Here is a 23121-nt window from a genome sequence, read left to right as displayed (position 1 = left end):
GACTATCTTCGTACAACATTTCATTAAAATCCGTTCAGTGGTTTGGGCGTGAAGAAAAGACAACCAGACAGACAGACAGAGTTACTTTCGGATTTATAATATTAGAAGTAAGGATTATTGGTGCTTTAATACGCCAGTTGCAAATAGTTCGCACGCGGCATACTAGATGGCGTTGAACAAATAATACAATGTGGATCTGTCTATCTCACTCACGCGTTATGACGCCAGAAAAGAACTGTACTTGTGTCCCACTCGCACTTATTTGCAGACGCTTAGAGCGCAAGAGATGCATGAATATGAATTCCTGAAAAATTCCCTCTATACTTATGCTACCCTGGTACTTTCATAGCGTCGAATTCGATTTACAGTATCGATTTTACTTTATCGTTTTGAAAAATTAATATTTTTATTTTTCCCAAACGTTCCAAAATAAGCATAACTTCAAAAAGTGTGTGTTGACCTATGTACGGACGTAAGAAATTATACTTTTTGGCTTATTAATTAGTAAAGTGCAAAAAGATACGACAGTTAACGTTACGTACCGTATCGTGTACATATTTTTTTGCAAAGCTTGCAACATTACTACATTTATATCGCGGAAGCAATTTAATAAAGAATACAGCACCGGTGATCATAAATATAAATAACAAAGACATGTCATGTACACAACATTTTATTAAACTTAATTAAATACAATCTTATTCTATACACCACTGGGTATAAAATCGATCATACAATGCAAATCAAAGTTACAGATAGGTAAAAATAATATCATAAGTGAAATGCATCTTCAACAATCTTAATTAATTAAAATTGAAACATGTACATCAAAATTAGGTAGACAGTGCCTATAAAATAAAAATATATATTATTGCGTGCAAAAAAAATCCAGTATAAATAAACAGATACTGCAAAGGTTCAAATATATATATTACTTATTCGATATATTTTTACAATTATTTAAAACACATACCTACTATAAGTCGGCAGTACCAGTCTGCAAGTAAGGAAATATAGTAACAAAATGTATTTTGGTTGTAATTTATCAACTTTCTTTAATTATAAGTAAATTATTTCTAAAAAAAACAGGTACACTGAAGACATTAGTGTTTTCCACAAAATTTAATACCACTTAAAAGCCCAGCTAGTTATGTATACTAGTAAAAATCAATCTCCTATGGAATCGTGCGTAAATGATCAAACCGCTGAATATTTTATAAAACGCAGATTACCCATATAATCCAACCCATTCACTTATCGAATCGGCAAGCGCCGGATACTATAACTAGTTAAACAATAACAAATACGCTAAAATTACAAATAAGCCTTAAGCAAAGCGTGAAGCCTAACCTCTCAACCTTTAGGAAAATATAATTTGGTATAACTTGAACTTGTGATTGTTTTATATTTTTGGCAGAAAAATGAGGCGCATTCTTCTCAATTTCAATAATAATGCAGGTTATCATAAGCACATATAAGGGAATACAACTGAATAGAAATATAATACCTAAATTTGCATTCCCACGTTTACAAATATGAATAAATCAAGAACTTTCAAACAATAATGAACACATTGATAAAGTTTTTAATGTTTACTTTTAAATCTGTATTCATTGCTATGTGGTGATAATTAATCATTCTTTAAAATATACCACCAAATGCTTTATATTCGACATGCACATTGACATGATATTTGCACAAAGTAAACGTCAGAGAAACAAATATTGTCGCTCCCTACACAACTATCATAGCTACACGGATGCTCCTTTACCAATTGTTTCAATAAAAATGAAATCAAATGACAGCTGACACATATACAATTACTCTCAAAAACACTTCTTTAGCATTATTTTACAATTTGTATTACACATTCGATAGTAATGTAACATTTATTACAGAGCTAGCGTTTTACAACTAAATCTAACAATCAAACCACGAGCATTACAAGCGTACGTAACGTCATGACATTCAAGTAAATTTCAATTTAATACGTAAAAATTTTAAAGTGTAAGAAAAACATTTTTGAACAAAATTCTATAAATATCGGTACAATTTTATATTATCTGTGTTACAATTCAAAATAAAAAGAAAACAAACCAATTATTTAGAGATTTTATACATTCTACCAAGTGACGTATCTTAATTGAAACAGAAATACACCGTACTATTTTAAAAATTCGACAATTACCTACCTATGACATACAAGTACATATAGCTACATTATAACACGAATTTAGCAAGTAATGACTTGATTCATTAAACATTGTAATCTATAATGACAATATTTTTATTTACCTCCCGCTCGTATCGTATGGGTAAATGAAAAATATAGAAATACTGCCAATTTGGATTACAATATTTTTTCATCAAGCTATAATCTACATAGTCATTTTTTTCTCAACATTAAACTGTTAGTAATTTTAATAAAGACGTACGAAGAATAGGTATAGAATTTATCGCATCAAAGACTTAGTACTATAGATAACTATAAATATTCTTTACAAATATTTCTAAATTAAAGATTACATCACAAAATACATCATCTTCACTAGGATAGTAAGAAATAAATATATTATCTATTAAATATGGATACCAATAAATACGACATATAAAATGCAGTAACTCTGGAATAGATTCATATATAATCTCATTTATCATATACTATATTAGAATAAGTTACCTAGAAGTAGTTTCAACAGATTATTATAAGTAATAGCAGAACATTAATATTCGTCTAAACATGTACTCATTATGGAAATGAAAATAAAATTATACATACGGATTTCACGGTCGTAATATTCATAGATCATAGGTTAAATCAGTTACGAATAAAATTGTTTGGTTGAAAAATTCCTTCAAAAGCAGTGAAATATTTACCGAGCGTAGGTATGTATGTCAAATTCTTTTTCACGATATAAACGCCTTGACGGATTTTTAAATATGAGGTGTCGTTAGATTAGTCTTGATAATACGTGACACACAAGACTTCTTATTAAAAAAAAAATGTGAGTTGTTATATTTATTTAATCCATATGAATTATATTTTCAACGATGGCAAACTTGGTTTTCAGACAGTCTTATTTATGGAAATATTTCACGTATAATTACTTCAAAAGCAAAAACTTGGTGAAGAGAATATAAAATATAGCTTAGAAATAGTAAGAGAATATATAACATCGTATTATAAACTGCATCTACACACAAACTGCAAAAGCGCATGTACTTTTGGGACCAACAATTGAAATAGAGTGACATTTCGTTGGTGACAAGATTTGTCCCTTTCCCGTATAGCATTATAAATATATGATAGAAGGTGACAACACTATATCGCTAAGGCATAGGATTTATACTGTAATTATATATAACACACACTACAAAACAGTTGAATGTATATTATTAGCGTCGAGAACTGAAGTTATATCTGATTTTTCTCTACTTTTAATATTATATTCAAGGTATTTTATGTAAATATCCACTAATATATTATGATAAATAATCCACTAACATCGAATAGAATATCGAGGTAACAGGACATAGAATCATTTTGTCATGTTGAATCCGAAATGAAAATTGTAAAACATGACCAAACAACTTTTTTACTTGCGTTCAAAATCTTAACTTCGAAATATTTTACACAAAAATAAATATTTTTTGTAAAATACAATAATTAAAATAGTTACAAGACATCCATACATAAATATTTTTTAAAAGTACCTTACGATTTTAAATCCACCTTCGTGGTCCCAGCTTAGAGAATAAACAAACGAGACATTTTATATATTAACATGCATAACATTTTATAAGAGACATTCAACTATCTTCAAATAACTTCTTATCAGAAAGTCATCTATTTTCCTATATTAGATGTAAAAGAATGATACAGTCGTCTGATATTAAAGGACTCCGCGCATACACATGTGTCCTAAATTGGATTGGAGTGTTACCTATATTAGTTCGGAGACTGTAGGAAGAGGGCTAAGTTGGAATGCCTCGTGTACAGTTCGTAACTAACCTTATATAGAACAGATCAATTGAAGGTTAGCCTCAGATGAACTGTTTAATAATTTTACAGTGAAATAGACAGAAATACTTTAGCTTATATTCATAAACAATTATTTCTAAGCATTTCATTTTTTTTGTGTGCCTTGATCACACACAAAGATAGACAGATACACACACACACAACATACAGTTAAAATACATATTTTTTTATATATGTCCGGGCGAGTATCGAGCCCTGATTAAGCTGCCCGACGTATCGATATTAAATAGCAATGTTATGCCAATATAAATAACAATATTTTTTACACTTAAGATCAAATTAAAATATGATATCGTATTGAATAGCATTCCGGATCTTACTGTAAATATTTAAATCAGCTTAAATATATAAATTTGCGACACATTTTTATCAATCATTTCTATATATACCATAATAAAACATACATCTTGTATGATACTTTCTTGGATATTTAAGATTTTATTTCTATTATATAATATTATAAGAAGGCAGGAAATTACACATTTTATAACAGTAACAATGTTTTGAAGATTAAGATATATAAATAGTAATAAAATATACATTCTAATATGTAAAGTATACTCAGAATACTTACATTTTGTAATTTTTTTCGAAAATCCACATAAAATGATATTATTAGTTTTTGATTTTAAATTTCAGAATGTGCATTGCCCTGCCAAATAAAAACTATCTAAAATTACATTCGAACACAACAGATTGCCTCGTTATCTTAAATAATATAAAGCGTTATACACACTATCCAGCCCGAGATAATTATCCGATAATTGGAATACAGAATAATAAAAAAATGTCCTAATATATTTACGTAAAAAATCATATGAAAATTATGAAGTTTAGAAGTAACAAAATAAACATAATATATATATCCATATATTTTTATAGCAGATTATAAAAAAATAAACAAATAATAATACACATTTCAAAAACTGTTCTCAAAAAACAATCACATAATTATTACGTAAATAAGTTTAATATACTTTCAAATACATTTATATAAAACTTGTTAAATATTATCAATATTGTTAAATATAATAGAAAAATATCATATTATAGTTAAAACTTAAAAAAAGTTGGTAGATTTGATTGTATGTACGGACATGTACAAATTACGAATATGTTTAATTTATTTTAAGACGGGTAGGGTGTATAACGCTTAAAATTCTAGTGTAAAATACATATTGTTATGTAATTTTATTCATTTGAACTTATAGTATTTTTATGAAAAACAATATAAATTAGTTTGCGGGCATAATGTATCTTCCTCTCAGAATTAGTCTCTGTTCCGTGCGAGTAAAAAAGATATACAAAGAGATAACATCAACATAATAAATGAATGAAACGACAAATAATATTACTTTTTAAAGTTTTAGATACATTGCAATATGTTAAGTTAGCAATATTGTTGTATACGTTGCAATATGATATTGCCGATATTGCATTCAGATGTGGTAGTTTTACTGCTAACAACAAATTACCAATAGACCATAGCTTTTTTTTGTTTGTTTGTCGGAATACATTTGGTCCGCGTAAAACTTCTAGTCCGCTCTGAATAGAGATGTGAATCGCGTCGTTATAGCTAATTGTATGACTACACCTGCTCGCAACAACTTCAGAGCGGGAAAGCAGTTTGGCGCGAACAATACTAGATCCAATACTTACATGAAATGTATGTTACCATCCAAATGTTAAGTAATATCATACAACAACTTGAGACAACCGCAGAAATGTGAAGAGTATAAAATAGTATAGAATGTATGTTCTAAAAAATATATGCGTGTATTTATTATATGCAATGTACCCGAGATCCAGCGAGGTGATGTAGAAATTTGTTTCCGAAGTCGTTATTGGGCTCAGTAAGTTATTTCTGAAAATACAAAATAAAAAAAAATATTAATAGAAGAATATTTCCATAAAAATATAAAAGACGAAATGTATTATCGCTTTGTATAAGGGTTCCAAAAACATAGAAGAGGCAGAGTTCTCAAGTTTCTAGAACAGCGGAAAAAAAATAATAAAAAATATGTTTACATATATTCATAGTTTTATTATATAGACAAAAAAAAACTAAATTTTGTTAACAATCAAATTGATCGAAATAACCTTGTTTTATATAGTAAAGAAGTAGCAAAGCAAAGCAACCTGGTAATAAGTAGGTATTGCAACTCATGGGCATTTAGAATCGATCTCAGATAGTCTTACCTCTGGTCGTTAACATATGCGCCCCTGAATATATTTTTTTTTATAATAGAAGAGTAGACGAGCACGCAGTCCACCTCTGGTAAGTAGCTACTGCCGCCCATGGACATCTGTAATCAACCCTAGATAGGATTAGATATTCCTACGGGAGGTCGGCCACAAATGCGCCGCTACCCCTGAGGACTAAGCTGGAAGGTCTCGGAAAAGTCTGTCTCCCTTACCACCCTTGAAACCGGAATAAAGTAGCACTTAGCATTGCTGTTAAAATATATCATCTACTCACTATTAATTCCTGTTGCGGCTCGGCGAACTGTGGTTAGAGTGATTAGGAGAGTCGCTGAGGTCCGAGCTCGAGCTTCTGATGTCACCGTCCATCTGAAATGTAATTAATAAAATACAATTAAATTACACTTTGTACACTCCTAGAAATACCTCATAAGAAATATAAGTGATTTGTCTTAGTTCCAAATGTATAATCTAACCTAACTTAATTCTTATTTGTAATACATATTTCTATTAGGGTTTTTAGGTTAGACCGGTTTTTTTTCATTTCTGCCCTTGAAAACACAACGAGGAGACAAATCTTGACCATATTGTTTCAGTGTGACGGTGTGCCTTTATAAACAAAATTCCAATATCAATATTTTCCCTAAAGCCTGAAGCTGTGAAATTATTTATACTTCAGAAGCACAACTGCCACATTTATTTTGCCTTTTAAGAGGGTTACTAAACATTGTTCAGATCTTCTGGTGTGCGGGGTGTGGTACTCGAGCTATTCCAACATTGTCCTTAGGAGTACCAACGCACCTGTGTCTGAGCTTAGATAGGAACCTAATCTTATGTGGGGTTGATTATAGATATTCATGGGCGGCAGTAATCACTAACCATCAGATGACTGGCGCCTCGTTTATTACTTCCAAAACGAACGCTTATTTAGGCTGGCCGCATACATTCGTTTTCCTTGTTACGTAGCCGTATTCGAGAACCTGAATGCTATTTTTTGTATAAAATGTTCTAACTACCGCACACACTTCCGTTTTTTTTCCGTTCGGAAAACGAACGAACGATGCGGCCAGGCTTATTACTTCCGTATAAAAAAACATCTTCAAAATCCCATCACCTACAGTCCCTACACACTATAATATTATACGTAAGTTGACCTGTCCAGCGCGGATAGCCTTGTAGGCGATCTGCAGGATGAGGACGGTCCACACCACGTGCAGCAGCAGCAGCAGACACAGCAGCGAGTTGAAGATGTAGTACGCGGGGAACATCGGCAGGAGCATCGGCGCTCGGATCGATGTGCTGGAAAACGATAAAAATTATTACAAGTGTTAGAGTGCCACTTTTATAATCATTACGGAAAGGAAGGTGCTGCGTAAGATCTTGGGACCAGTACAAACGGCAAAAGGAATGTGGAGGCAAAGAACGAATTAGGAAATTGTAGACGTCATAGACGAGCCAAACATCATGGGCAGAATGAAAGCTTACAGACTCCGCTGGCTCGGGCATCTTGAGAGAATGGAGGAAGATCGGGCGGTAAAGCGCGCATACCTGGGACGGCCGAGTGGTAGACGCCCAGTCGGCCGTCCCAGATATCGCTGGAAAGATAAAGTGATGAAGGACCTGCGGGAGCTCCGGGTAGATAACTGGCTGGAGATGGCGCAGGACAGGCCGAAATGGTGTCTCTTAGTATCGGAGGCTGAGACTCACTTTAGGTCGTTGCGCCAACGCAGTAAGTAAGTAAGTAAGTTAGAGTGCCACTAATCCGTCTACAATACAGTATAAAACTGTTCATTGTACACCAAACTAAAAGTAACAAAGTATAGTCCGCGTAAAACTGCTAGTCCGCTCATATAGAAATGAATCGCGTCGCCATAGCAATTTGTATGACTACATTGCTCGCAACAACTTCAGAGCGGACTAGCAGTTTGGCGCGGACTATACAATAGTTAATCAAAGGTGCAATTAGCAACCTTATAACTAAAAAGCGATCTCTTCCAGACCTTTGAGTCCTTGCAAGAAGAATTATGTACTTGTTGTATTGTACTTGAAATCATGGACATAACTGCTAAAAGCTAAATCAATATCTCCGAGAACTTCTCCCCTCTAGTTTACTCACTGAGTGGTTTGGACTTATGAAACTAATGATTCAATAATAGATGGCGTTGAGTACACATTAATGATGTCGACTGTATATTATCATGTTGATGTGCCCGGACATTTTAAAAAATTACTCTTACTATTCCCAAACGCGCCTAGAGAAGCATAACTTCAAAGATTCATTAGTATCATCATAGGCCCGACAAACATTCAATGTATCGGCGTTTATAATAAATACATAAATACCTACACTACTGAGCCAAATGTAAATTCATCATTTTTGTATCTGTATATTATATATTATATTTTTGTATCTGTATATATATAGTAAATTCATCATTTTTGTATTTTGTATCTGTATCTGTATGTTTCGTGTTTTCGTGTACCCGCTCCACCACGAAGGTTGCCAACCTCTGTTAAACACTCTAGACCAGTGGTGGACTAAGGTCATCGGATACGGGGCGGAAAGTTGAATGGAGGCCCCCAAAAAACCTTTATTTGATTTTACAAAATGAAAAATGTGTCATAGTCATGTCATTATTCGCCTGTGATTCGATGACCGTTTGTTATCTCTGAGTATTACACATTTGATAGATTGTTTGGTTCTGACGACCATTTTTAGCAACTGTGTTTGGAGGCCCCCTGTGTTTGGGTGGACCGCCCTCCCTATTCGCCCCCCCCCCCCAGCTCTAGACCTGCCTTCTTTAATCATCTGTGCACCTGTTCGCAAATCAAAGGGTGAAAGAGACTCACCTCCAAATAATGTAGAAGGGGAAGATGCCGACCCTGGTGCCGATCCAGATCACGATGAGCAGCAGAAACAGGAAGTCGCACAGCTTCTGGTAGCCCGAGTACTTGGCTGCCTTCACCGACTGGAATCATAACATTAGAACAATGTAACACTCCAAATTTTAATCAAATCTGTTAGACAAGGCAATAAAAGTGGATGGGGTCAATCTGATTTTAAGCGGTTACTTTGGACATATATGATGTTGAATGGGCTTTTGCGGAACTCTCAAAGCCTACGAATTAGGGTTTCTCTGGTATAGAAAATGTCCTTAAGCGACAATGTCTATTTTTCATCAGGTATCTTAACTTTATATATTAAAATCATTTTATAGTATACTAATTATTACAAAAACAATAAACCTGACTCCTTAATATAGCCTACACTTCTCACAAATTAGACAACATCTCATATGTTAAAAATTAAAATACGTCAAGCCGTTTGGGCAGTACGGAGTGCCAAAGAAATAAGACATACATACATACATACGGTTGAAAAACATTACTTTTCTCAGTCGGGTAAAAAGTTACTGCTTATTTATCAGTACTTAAATATAACACTGTTAGGCACGGTTGTCCCACTGTTAGGCACGGTTGTCCCTTTGTCCCTGTAGTTTCGGGACCAGAATAGGGCTGCCCTGCCTGTCGTAAGAGGCGACTAAAAGGGGGCTTCCGGGGTTGCGGACGGCAAGAGTGGGAGTTCGAACCACCCGGTCAGCGGCCCCGGGAAGGACGGCGGTATGTGTGGTCGCATACCGTCGTACGCACCAGACGGTGTGGCGAGCGCCAAGCTCACCTGGGCGGAGCCCGACGGAGCACCGCGCTAAGAGGGCTCCGGTTGCGTTCCTTTGGAGATCCCGGAGCCCTCTACGCAGCGCCGAGGACGGCCACCGGGGGGTTTTAGTGCGGTAAGAATCCCACATAGCCCTACGTCGCTCCCACGACACTGGGTACCTTTTGAAGGTTTCCCACTCGTAAACAAAACAAAAAAAAAAGGCACGGTTGTCCCTGATATGACCCTGGTTGAGTTAGGTAGACTTCACACACCTTCCGTAGCCGCAACGATAAACTCCCAGATGTAGATTACCCCACAAAGTTCTTCTATACCTTTTAACAATTAATTATATACATCCTCATAGTAAACTCAGCGACATACCTCCACAAAGATATCAGCGCAGTCGTGTAACAACAGCACGAGAGTACCGATGCGGTGCAGGTTGCAGACCCAGCTGAAGGAGAGCAGCGCGATGGTGGCGATGTGGTGCACGAACATCTGCCAGAAGTCCTTGCGGCGCACGTCCCAGAACTGGGAGAGAGTCAGGGACCAGTAGAACGCTGACGATATCATGTAGTACCACCACACGTCAGTCGTCAGACCCTGGAAATCAAATCAAATCAAATCATTTTTTTTTATTCAAAATAGGTTCTTTACAGAACACTTTTTGAAAGTCAATACAACTACCATCACTTCACAAGGTGTTTCGTTATGGAGAAGAAGCAACGAATGAAACTCCATAACACACATGTTTTTTTTTAAATAAATGTTTCATAAAATTGCTCTTAACCTTTTTTTTTTTTTTGTTTACGAGGGGGAAACCTTCAAAACGTACCCGACGACGTGGGAGCGACGCCGGGTTATGTGGGATTTTTACCGCACTAAAACCCCCCCGGTGGCCGTCCTCAACGCTTGTTGGAGAACTCCGGGATCTCCGAGGGAACACAACCGGAGTCCTCCAAGCGCGATGCCCCGATCGGACTCTGCCCTGGGGGAGCACTTTTGGCTCCTCCCACACCAGCTGGTATGCGACCACACATACCGTCGTCCTTCCCGGGGTTGCTTGCTGGACGGTTCAAACCACACCGTTTTATCGGTCAAATAATCACTCAGCCTATAGTACGCTTTTTTACATAGCGTTTGTTTAATGACAATCGAAGGGGACATTATCTATACATATAAATAAAATTGTAGTGTATATTTTTAATATTGAAATAACCGCTTTTTACTACATTGCATATGAATATACCTACATACGGTACATACGCCAAAATAACATTTTTTGCAATTTTCGTCTGTCTGTCTGTCTGTTTGTTCTGGCTAATCTCTGAAATGGCTGGACCGATTTTGACGGGACTTTAATTAGCAGGTAGCTGATATAATAAGGAGTAACTTAAGCTACTTATATTTTAAAACTAGCTGTGGTAAAAAGAAATAACGCGGGTGAAACCGCGGGGCACAGCTAGTTATAGATAAAAATCCCTGCGCCTTGTCTCTGTTCTTTTTTGTCACATGTCACTTGTCAATTTTTTCTCAATTTAAATAAAACTAGAAGTATACTACAAATTGCTATTTTACATAAAAAAAACGCTTTCTACACTCACTCACAAACTAGGACTCCCTGTATCGTGGGTGCTATGGACACAAACAGAGACAAATACCCAAACACTCAGATCTAGAAACAAAAACCTAAATTCATGTAGATATCTGTCTGACCGGGGATTGAACCCGGGATCCGTTGCGCGTCACACCGGTATGGTAACCGCACCGCCAAGCGGGTCGACTGTAGATGTGTTGAAGAAGATATGTTTTACGGCCAGTTGACATTTCGTGAAAACAGTATTCTTTTACGATCTATCTTTCTCCTTTTGAATTCTCTTAGAACCACAAAATCCACAATGATAAGAAGCAGACATAGTAGGTTAGCATCTACATAATTATGTGATGATATTAAACATATTTACCAGAATATAAACATTCTGCACCACTAAAAAGCAGTTCACAGAATATTTAAAATCCGGCAAGATCCACTAACCTGATGGGGATAGCCGATGTAGCAATGATCGATGTTCCACAGCCAGCTCTTATCCCAGAGGATGTAGAGGCCGAACGTGAAGTTGCACACGTAGAACGTGAACTTCCAGGCGTTCTCGCAGAACTTGACCAGCGTGGAGGGCTTGTCCTGGAGGCGGCGGAGACGCCACCAGCGCTCCACCTGCCGCTCTGACATATCCAGCTGTTTGGCTATGGCATATAGCTGGAAATTGTAAATATTGTTCGTCATTATTTTATAATATAAGAGGGGCAGATGAGCATGGAGTCCACCTGAGGGTAAGTGGCTATTGCCGCCCATGGACATCTGTAATCAACCACACATGAGATTAGATTTGATTTCTACTTAAGGTCGCCCTCACATGAGCTGAAATCTTGCATAGACGTTTAGTTTGTATGGCGACGCATGCATCAAGAAGTGACGTCATCCTAGATACAATATGGCGGACGCCCTAATACCGCCAACCATTTATTCTTGCACCCCTATGATATGGACATCAAATGAAAAGGTTTTTGGAGAAAAATATTTGTCTCTTTAACATTTTTTTTCATGATGCTTAAGTGTTGCGAAATTAAACAATTATATAATTAGCAGAACATTGGCAATACTTCATGCTTCACGCAACTTCGCTCAACTAGTCCACTTTTTACCAATTTCTGTTCATATGCAATAGAATTGGGTAAGCAGTAGCCACTAGCCATCCACGTCCCTCGTTATATTTTCTTGATTATGTTCTTCATATATTTATAAGTTTCCGATTTTCATGTGTTTGCAATTCTATAGGCCATAAATTATATAATTGATCGAAATATCATTTATCGCGCTTTTATTAGCTTGTGTATATAACGTGTTAACTTTATGTATATAACGTGATGTTTGAATTCGATTTACAGTTTACACCTACTTTGAACAGTAGATTAATTGAAAATTTTGAATAATCATTATCAATAACCAGGGCAGGATTTAAGGGGGCGGCAGCCCCGGGGCCTCCACAAAGGAGACGTGGGTTTTTTTTTTAATTCCGACTAGTAAACACTAGTAAAAAAAATATCTTTTAAAAAATAAAATATTTATTGAAAAACTCAACTGAAAAAATTGTTCATTTTATTCGGAAATTAATTTGGGGCCAGGGGACCTCCACTCCTTTGTTGCCCCAGGGCCTCTAGACCTCCAAATCCGGCCCTGTCAATAACCGATGACAATGATATGAACGATTTTAATAAATTTGTCCCATTCTCCTCATCACAATCGTCAGGATTAACGTTTTTCCTTGTATGATTTTAACGTGGTTTTTAGTTTTAAAAAATAAAAATATATATTGTATCCACAATAGTCTATCCTTTAACAAAACAGTGCTTATCCATCAATTATATCCTTCTAATTTTATCGTGTGTGTAATAATCCTTGACGCACGGTATCACATTTCTGCGACGCCCCTCCCCCTTTGTGGCGTAACACATTTGCAGTCACAAACCAAAATTATTGAAACTTTTTTTTGTAATAAATGATAATACTGCTGTTACCTTAAGCGATTGCCACTTAAAACGCCTGTTATAACTGTCTCCAAATTCAGGCAGACATTTAATCTACTGGTTAGCAACACACTCGTTCTTCTATTGCATGTTTTATTGCCCATGATGACTGAATTAGTGGATCTCATGTTACTACCTCCGTTATACCTTCATGCCGAATACAACTATTTTATGTTCATGCACATCTGTAATCGACCCTAGTTAGGATTAGATATTCTGAGGTCGACCATAGATGCGCCGCTACCCCTGAGGACTAAGTTGGAAAGCCTCGGAAAAGTATATCCCTTATCCTTTCAAACCAGAACACAGCAGCACTTAACACTGCTATTATAGATTTAGGTTCAAAGTTACCACTGCAGCCCAACTACGTAGACTTATCAAGTTAACATTGTGCCAGACTTACTTCTATGGGCCTCGCGCCGTTCTTGTACACCGCCTCGAGCTTAGGGTTGCTGGGGGCCTTCTTAGGCCTGCCCCCTTTGATGCCCAGATACACGCCGAACGGTGCATAGATGTAACTGGAATTCATAAAATGAGAGTTAATCAATGGTTAAGCACGGTCGGAAGATGGATGGGTGACCGCAGGTGGCTAAATTTTCTTGCATGTTTTTCGGAGAGTTCATTTTATATATTTGATCAAATCATAACTGTACCACTGCTGTCCTGGCGTGCTTAGCACAAGTCTCTTCTCAGAACGAGAAGAATTAAGCCATAGTCCACCGTACCTAATGTTTTTTTAAGAGGTATACGTATACAGAGGTGCGCGTTTGAGATTCGTACCTCAGACGTCATGATCGAGATTTTCAACCACAAGACTATATTGCTTTTTTCGGCAATATCGGATAGCAGTCCTTAAACCATGTCGAAGGCCTTTTGGGCGTTTTATAAACATCTGACATTATGTACGTTAGCTACTAAGGAGTTTTAAGTATCCCGTAAGTAAAATTTAATTTTTTTTATCAGTTGAAACGTGTCAGATAAATGTCTTTCTTAACACATCCTTCAAACCGGAACACACGCTTCCCACTGCTGTTATCAGGCAGAAATATGTGTGGCTCCCAACAAAAAATGTTAAATATATTTTATGTATATTGTAGGTATATTATAAAATATTTTCTAGTACTACATTTACAATTCGCACATACATTATAATTCATTTACGTCACACGACCGTGAGTCGGTAATACACTTTGACTCCTCTCAAGCCTTTCAATGACATGCACAAAAACAATGGATGTATGTCTAGGCCATAACAAAGATGAAACCAAAAATGAATGTAAGATAAACTACTTAGCCATTACTAAAATAGGTATGCATAATTTCCACGACATCATTCTCTTTACTGCTAATTTAATTGTGAAAGACATACCAGACAGACTTAGGAGTTTATTCAATTATGTATATGGCTGGGTAATTTTAAAACGCTTCACTGTGGTTGAGTCTGGGAGTCTCGTGGGTATTTTAGGATTAGAAGTATGTAAAAACTATTTTATGGATATATGCAACCTTGTAAAATCTTGTAAATTGTACAAAAAAGTCAATTCGTTCACTATTTTTTTGAGTTTTGCGTATTAGGGCTATTGACTGTAAGGGCTCTTTTCCTGTCACGCAGATTTGTGTTCGTTTATGGATCTTGACCGCATAGGTTTCATTTGCATCATATCGTTTCTGGACATTCTTCCTGTCATGCGTGTCTCACGGACGCGGATCGCGTGAATTACAGGGGCATACCTGCGGATGGGACATGCATCCGAGCGTAGCGACGCGTGACAGGAAAAAGGTCCTTTGACTGAACATTATGTGAATAAGACGAAATTAAAGAATGCTTTTATTTGTTTTATCCTTTATTTACTAGTAACAGCGCGCTCGCGCGTGTTTTAAGTAAAAACACTATAAAATATAATAAAAAATAATGCACTATTTACGACTAGGCTAGATATGCATGCAGTATTGCAATATTTATCTAAGTTTTTACGGTGTGGAATTTTTATGTTTTGTTACAATATAGGTAATTTTAATACACTTTACAAAGTTCCTGTTTCGTTCGAGATAACCACGCTTGAGCGTTACCAATAATTATTTACAAATAAATATTTTTTAATTTATTTACTTACTAGATAAGAGAATTCTAAAAACACACGAACCTAGAACTGTTTCAGTGTTTCTGAACCATTAATAGTGGAGGTCTTGAATCAATTATTAAGCTAGTAGGTACTCGAGAACTATGATATTTACAATTCTGTCGAGTTAATTTTTTTAAGTAATCATCATTTTAGAAATTACCAATTTGTCAAAAGACGTATAAGTGTGGAATCATTTCATCGTGGCTTTCGGATTTCGGTTTTTACAATAAATATTTTATATTAAACTCTAAAGGGGCGTCCATGAGATAATTATGGCAAATTTTCGACCATCTCAGTGCTCAGTAGTGGTATATTAATAGATTAATCTCAATTCAACTATCGAATTAAGCGTATCATTTGCATAGGAGTCCCATCAAAACAAGATCATCTATTCAAGATTAGATACAATCAAACAGGTTCTACGTTTTTAAATACAGTTTTAGTATGAAGTGAGAGAATTTGCTTTTCATTGTCATAGTTAATTCACTATTTTTCCACTGCTGGGTACGGGTCTCTCAGAGTGAAGGCATTTAGACCATAGACCACAACTCTGGCCAAGTGCGACTTCACACACACCTCTGAGAGCTTTTTTAAAGAACTCTCAGTCTTAAAGGTTTTTACAGTTATTCGTTATCTTAAAGGAAATCTTGTTGGCATAATATTAAGAAAATTGTATTTTTTGTGTGTTTCAAATAGACCTCGCAATTTTATTTCATACTGCAGTACGACACTATCAAACAGGGTTAAATGTCTTACTTATTACTTCAATAAAAACAGCGTGTAGTTCACCAACCGTGCGTGGCCTTAATCTGCCCTTTATCGCCCTAAAGTCGTTTGACTTACATGCTATCGAGTTCAATGCTTCTTTAAGTCTCGACTTACAATTATAGTACTTAAAGGGTATGTTACACTCGAAGTACCTATTTTTATGACTAGAGTAGAAAAACAAGCATTTTTTTACCTGAGGTCGGACACAGATGCGCCGCTACCCCTGAGGACTAAGCTGGAACGTCTCGGTAAAGTATGTCTCCCTTACCACACCCTTCAAACTAGAACACAGCAGCGTTTAACACTGCTGTTATGAGGCAGAAATAGGGGTGGCGGTGGTGCCTCAGGTAGGAATATCTAATTCTTTCTGGGGTTGATTACAAATGTCTATGGGCGGCAGTAGCCACTTACCATCAGGTGGAGTGCAAGCTCGTACACTACTCCTATAGTATAAAAAAAATTAAGAGAAGTTTATTACAATGTTTTTGTTGTATTTATTATTTAAAACTGTAAAATAAAATAAAGATGTCTTTAAAATAAAAAAAAAAGAAGTCCAGTAACTCAGATAGCATATTGCTCAGACAGCCGGATCTTACTACAATGTTATATTGCGTTTATGCATGTGGAGACATTGTTTACTTAGTGATAAGAATGTCATCTGTTATCACTAACCTGTCTGCCCGGAGTCATGAAGAACTCCAATGTCATGTGAATGTAACTTTATCATAGAGATATATTTATATGTCCTACTTTAAATGTTACTCTGTACTTATTTTTCTTTTATATATTTGAGTAAGCAGTTCGCCTTTTTTTTATAATATAGGAGTAGCAGACGAGCATACAGTCCACCTGATGGTAAGTGGCTACTGCCGCCCATGGACATCTGTAATCAATCCCAGATAGGATTAGATATTCCCACCTGAGGTCGGCCACAGATGCGCCGCTACCCCTGAGGACTAAGCTGGAACGCCTCGGAAAAGTCTGTCTCCCTTAGCACACCCTTCAAACCGGAATACAGCAGCGCCTAAACACTGCTGTTATTAGGTAGAAATAAACCTGTTTAACGTCTAAATATTTTACTATGAAATTTAGGGGTTGTTCTGAAGGGGATGATTTAGTGATGGTAATAGCCCAATCAATTCAGCTACTCCAATGCTAGTATAAGTTATGTGTGTATTGCTAATTAATAAATTATTATTTGTTTTTATTTTTTATAGTGCAGGGCATTCCTGATACAAACACTGCATTTTCATGTAAGTGTCATTTTCATAAAGTTTTCCATGTTGTTAAAGATAATATGTATAGTTTACAAAAATGCAATAACAACAACAAATGCAAAATAGCAATAGTATAGCAATAGTCCGGTAGTAGTATTAGAAAAAATATTGTAACTGACAATTTGTATGTCCCTATGGAAACAAAAATATATTTTTTTTTTTGTAGGCCTATGCATACACAGAGTAAATATAGTACTAGTTCTACTTATTGCTGCACCAAGAATGTTGGAATAACTTATTTACCTCTTGAGCCATATGAATTTTAAAATTCCAGGCAGTCTTAATTTTATTAGTCTAGATTAAATATCTTAAGAATAATACGTAGGTATTAAATATCTTCTAAAATTCCACAGCTGGTAAAAATTGTAACAAGATTAGATTATACATGTGATATCACATCCCAGATAAAATTCGCAAGAAAGTCTTATCCAACAATTGCGAAAATCTTGGTAGATTACACCTTACTATCATCATCAACCTATTACTGTTCCACTGCTGGACACGGGTCTCCTCTCAGAATGAGAAGGATTAGGCCATCGTCTATCATGCTGGCCAAGTGCTAATTGGTAGACTTCACATACCTTTTAAAACTTTTTTTTAAAGATTTCCCATGTATGCAGGGTTCCTTACAATGTTTTTCACCGTATAAGCAAATGATCATTAATTTTTGAATACAGACATAACTTTATAAATACAGATGTGCATACCTGGGATTTCAACCTCGGACCCCTTAGAGTTCTTTAACCACTATGCTATCACTGCTAGGCTAATAGTTAAATATTATAAATAATATTTTACTTATAGTTTTACTGCGCATATCCAATCGTTCATAATCAATAATAGCAATAAACTGTTAAATCAATTAGTCTGATTAAAATCTAACATAGAATAAGTCTCATAATTCAGACAATTTTTCCATATTGTTACTTTTCCTGCATTAGATACTATCTTGGCTTATTAATACTTATCATAGTATTGTATTGCTTTAAAAATTATTACACGAGGAATTAAATGATAACATTATCATTAAATAAAACCGAAATTTTATACATCTGCTTTAGTTCTGATCCTGTGTTATAATAATACAATTTAGTAGACTCCTAGATGTAGTTATGTGATTTTTTCAAAACTATAATTACTTAACCGGAAGTTGGCAATCTTTTGACGACACAGGTCATATGGTAATTATTCTAATGGTGTGTATTAGAAATTAACTGACACTTCCTTAAAAGGTGAAGGTGAAACATTGTGAGGAAACTTGCATACCTGAGAAATCTTAAAAAAAGTAAGTTCTCCAAGTTATATAAGTCTACCAATACTCGGCCAGCACGGTGGAATATGGCCTAATCCTTCTCATTCTGAGAGGAGACCCGTGCCCAACGGTGGGACCGTAATGGGTTGGTGATGATGATCGCTCAATTGTGGCAAGAGTAGAGGTTGCAGCCATTTATTATAAACAACTTCATGATTATTTATTATCTATGTATTAAGTGGAGCCTACTTTATCATTTTACGTCTACTATATCATTTATCAATTATCTTTATCACTGGATACAGATATGATTAATTCAACTTCCTCATTATTTTATTTTTAATATGATCTTACATAAGACTTTACTCTTAATTACAGATATAAATTGAGCAATGATAAATATGTAAACATATTGAAAGTAAACATTTTATGGGAAATAAAAAAAAACATAATTATTTTAATACTATATGTATTATGGGATTTTTTATGGGAAATAGTAAATAATCTATTGCAAATTTTGTAAGATGAGGCAACTAGATGAAGTCATATTATTCGTAAATCTTTTGATTAAATCACCGAACTCTAGAAGGAAAATTTGTGTACATTGAATTTTAACTTTTTTAAATGATTTAAGATGAAAGACCATTGCAAAAGTATCCAACCAATATGTCAATTTATGTGGAGCAATCAGGCTTTAATATTAAAATATTTGTTAAGGCTCGGAACATGACGGTTAATCGTACATTATGAGAACACTGGACCAGAGTCAAAAATAAGAAATATTTTCATTGTTTTATAATAAAAAGCTTCATAAATTATGTTTTGTAATTATTTTATACTGCCTTTTTTTTTTTTAAATATAAGAGTAGCAGACGAGCATGCAGTAAACCTGATGGTAAGTGGCTACTGCTGCCCATGGACATCTTTAATAAACCCCAGATAGGATTAGATATTCCTACCTGAGGTCGGCCACAGATGCGCCGCTACCCCTGAGGACTAAGCTGGAATGCCTCAGAAAAGTCTTTCTCCCTTACCACACCCTTCAAACCGGAACACAACAGCGCCTAACACTGCAGTTATTAGGTAGAAATAGGTGTGGCGGTGGTGCCGCCGGAGTCGAACCACAAAGGGTTCTACCACCTTCATGACACCTTTATGACATTAACAGAAATAAATAAAACATATAATAAATTGAAATATCAGACGAGTGTGCAGTCCACTTGAAAGTGTGTGGTCACTGCCACCCACAGTCATTAGTAATTAATCCCAGATAGGATCGAAGTCAAGCTGTAGTTCATAACAAGATATCCCTGAAAATCTTAGTCTGGCCTATGGAGGCACCTACAAATTGTCAATTACATTTTTTTTTATTGTATTACTAGTACTGGATTAGAAATATAAGAAGAATAAAGAATTAGAATTTATAAGAAGAAGAACTAAGTGTTTCTAGCTGACCACACCCTTTCAGCCTATCCACAGAACAACCTGCTATTTTAAAGTATAAATAGGATTTCAACTATTTTTAAATAATAAATGTAATGTAATGATTCAAATTTCAAAGAAATTTTTACATTTGACACAAATTATAATTGGTAATTTATTCATAATTTAATAAAGTAAATGGCAGGTAAGAACTGGCGCTGTATTTTGTTTCCATATTAAAATTCATAGACTGTAAACTGAAATAAAAAATTTAATTCAAGTTTTATTTGAAAATTATCCACTATTAGTTAATTACTATAAAATGAGCAAATTATATGTACCTACTGATTTTAATGGCTCGTGTAAGGCTAGTCATAAATCGGCGAATGTGTACGCCCCAGCCTAGGCGAACGGAAACGCCGCTACGCTTACGAAATAATAAAGTTTCAGGTTATGTACTCACTTTTCTAATAGATACCGTAGCGTTATGAATACGAATGCTAACGGTATTGGTATAAAAACGTGCCGGTGGTCCGTATAAACGACTGCTTTTTCGGGCGCTGGCGCGAGGTCTTCCCACGTTGTGTTAGGCGGCAACCACACATTTTCACTCCAAAACGTGTCTAATACTGTCCGCAGCATCTCGACCGACCACTGAGAACTATGATCCGCACCGCCTCAATGTTGTAATACACTAGAAATAAATTCAATAAACCCAATTCCCACACCGAAGCCGATTTGACTTAACTGGTGACTGGTTAAGTGACGGCTGACGGCCGTGGGCGAACTGAGCACAGATGTCATAAAAATATATTTGACCCTGGCGTAACAGATTATAAAACTATATCTATGGATACAGAATGGCTAATCTTTTACAGACAATGTTACAAAAATAGTTCAACAATATAATTTAAATATAATTTATCTTGTTAACTTTAATAGTAAGTGGCGCCAGTATTATTATACACTACGGTTACCGTCAGTCATAGAATTTGTATCACTCAAGATTTAGTACATTCAATTTGAATAAAATAGGTAGTATTCATATATTTTTAAAGAATAATAAGTATATAATGCCACATTTTTTGGAAATACAATGCAAATTTAAATTAAAAGAAAAGCTTCGGTGTAATGTTTTTATTACCATTCATCGTTCTGACCGCATACAAAAGATAATACATATTGTGCAAAATAAAGCCCACTCATTACACTGAGTACCTTTTGGAACAAACACGCTAGACATTAGACATATCTGTACAACCACATATAAAATTAGCCCCAAATTATATGTAACAACAATAATAATTAACATAAGGAAAATGAATAATTCTGTAAGCACCTCAATTTACAAGTGCTAATTAATATTATATTAATCAACCTTATTACTATTACGACTAAAATTAAAGACTCAATGCACAAATTAAATCATTGTCGACCAGGGAATGTCTAAAATATTCTATTTAATATTAGAAAGTGACTTGAAACATACAAACAAAATGTTACTCCCTCTTTTAAATATATTATGGTATACGTAGAAATGACCACTTTGACGAATTAAGCAGACAACTGGTTGATTTGCGCCTAACGCGTTTAGCAACCCGATAGCATCTTATTTATACTTATATGCTTCTCATTTACAGTCTTTCCAATTTTTAAATTATTAAACTTTTTAATTTTTAGGTAGTATATTAGTAACATAATTATAACGACAGATTTTTCATATAAATACAATTTGTTTAATAATACTAATAATTCATATGAGGTCTGAGAAAACCAGATGTCTGCTTAAGTTCGTCAGGTAGTATAATTAGTACTATAATTTGATTTGTTATAAAAACTGGTTTCCTATGTAGAAGTTGTCAAAAGAGAATAACACGCCATTGTTTCATCAACATAAAATAAAGTTACATAATGTAACACATTTACATACAAGGATAATGGATAATACTTAATAACAACTTTAGTAACAATCTATATAATATAAAACAAAAAGCGATTTAGGTTTAAGTCTCAAGATATCAATATCGTATATTTCATCATTTAGATGAAATGGACGGATGACATTAAGTTCCCTCAATTTAAATTAATTAACTCACAACATGAATGTGAATCAACTCGGTCTAATTTATATCCATTTCCCAAATTTTCCTTGAGCCTTAAACCTTAATAGACGCATAATATGAATAAATCACAACACATACAGTTACACAGAGACAATCAAAGACAATCCAAAGACAATCAAAAATCATTCTCGCATTTTAAAATGTAGAATACCTACCTACTAAAAAAATGCAAATAATTAAGGTGACGGAGATCAACATGTCAATACAACTTCAGACGAATGTACTTTTAAAGAGTCGATGTAACTTTTACAGAAGAAACTGAAATAAATCCAGGTCCGTTAGTTCATAATTTAAAAACAGACTAGAAAAAAACAATTGTCAGTTTTCAATTTGACATCGTATTTGGCGCCAATTGATTTTTTTTAAGGATTAGGTACAAAAAAAAATAGAGCATAGGCTCTACACTTTTACATGGTGTGGTAAATAAATTTATAGAATTTTAGCCTTGTTTTATTCTATTATTAAGTGTTAAAAGCAGGCTGCGAATAAGATAAGTAAAAAGTTAGTTAAATCAAATAATATTATGTTTACAATACTAAATGTTGCCCATTCCTGATAGGGAAATAATTTGTAAACGGAAAATTCGTTTATATTTAATTAATTAATTATAATGTTGATAAATAACCCGTTAAAATTATATCGTATTAATTAATTAAGTAATTTGTATCT

General features: G+C 34.8%; 1 protein-coding gene across 1 annotated transcript; it reads right to left on the bottom strand.

The window, feature by feature from the left end:
• Nucleotides 1-6521: 6521 nt before the first annotated feature.
• LOC140746099 (ceramide synthase 6-like) lies at nucleotides 6522-21122 on the bottom strand. The gene is made up of 7 exons (XM_073078101.1): nucleotides 20793-21122; nucleotides 13891-14005; nucleotides 11938-12159; nucleotides 10284-10505; nucleotides 9095-9213; nucleotides 7399-7543; nucleotides 6522-6613 (listed from the first exon to the last, which is right to left on the bottom strand). The coding sequence occupies exons 1-7, from the start codon at nucleotides 20969-20971 to the stop codon at nucleotides 6524-6526; spliced, it is 1092 nt and encodes a 363-aa protein (XP_072934202.1). The 5' UTR covers nucleotides 20972-21122; the 3' UTR covers nucleotides 6522-6523.
• Between the last annotated feature and the right edge of the window lie 1999 nt (nucleotides 21123-23121).

Source organism: Epargyreus clarus, unplaced genomic scaffold, assembly GCF_041222505.1.
Source record: "Epargyreus clarus isolate Ecla_fem2 unplaced genomic scaffold, WU_Ecla_fem_2.2 ptg000012l, whole genome shotgun sequence".
Taxonomy (NCBI): Eukaryota; Metazoa; Arthropoda; class Insecta; order Lepidoptera; family Hesperiidae; genus Epargyreus; species Epargyreus clarus.
The sequence above is the reverse complement of the archived record's forward strand: the minus strand, read 5'-3'. Positions and strand labels throughout refer to the sequence as shown.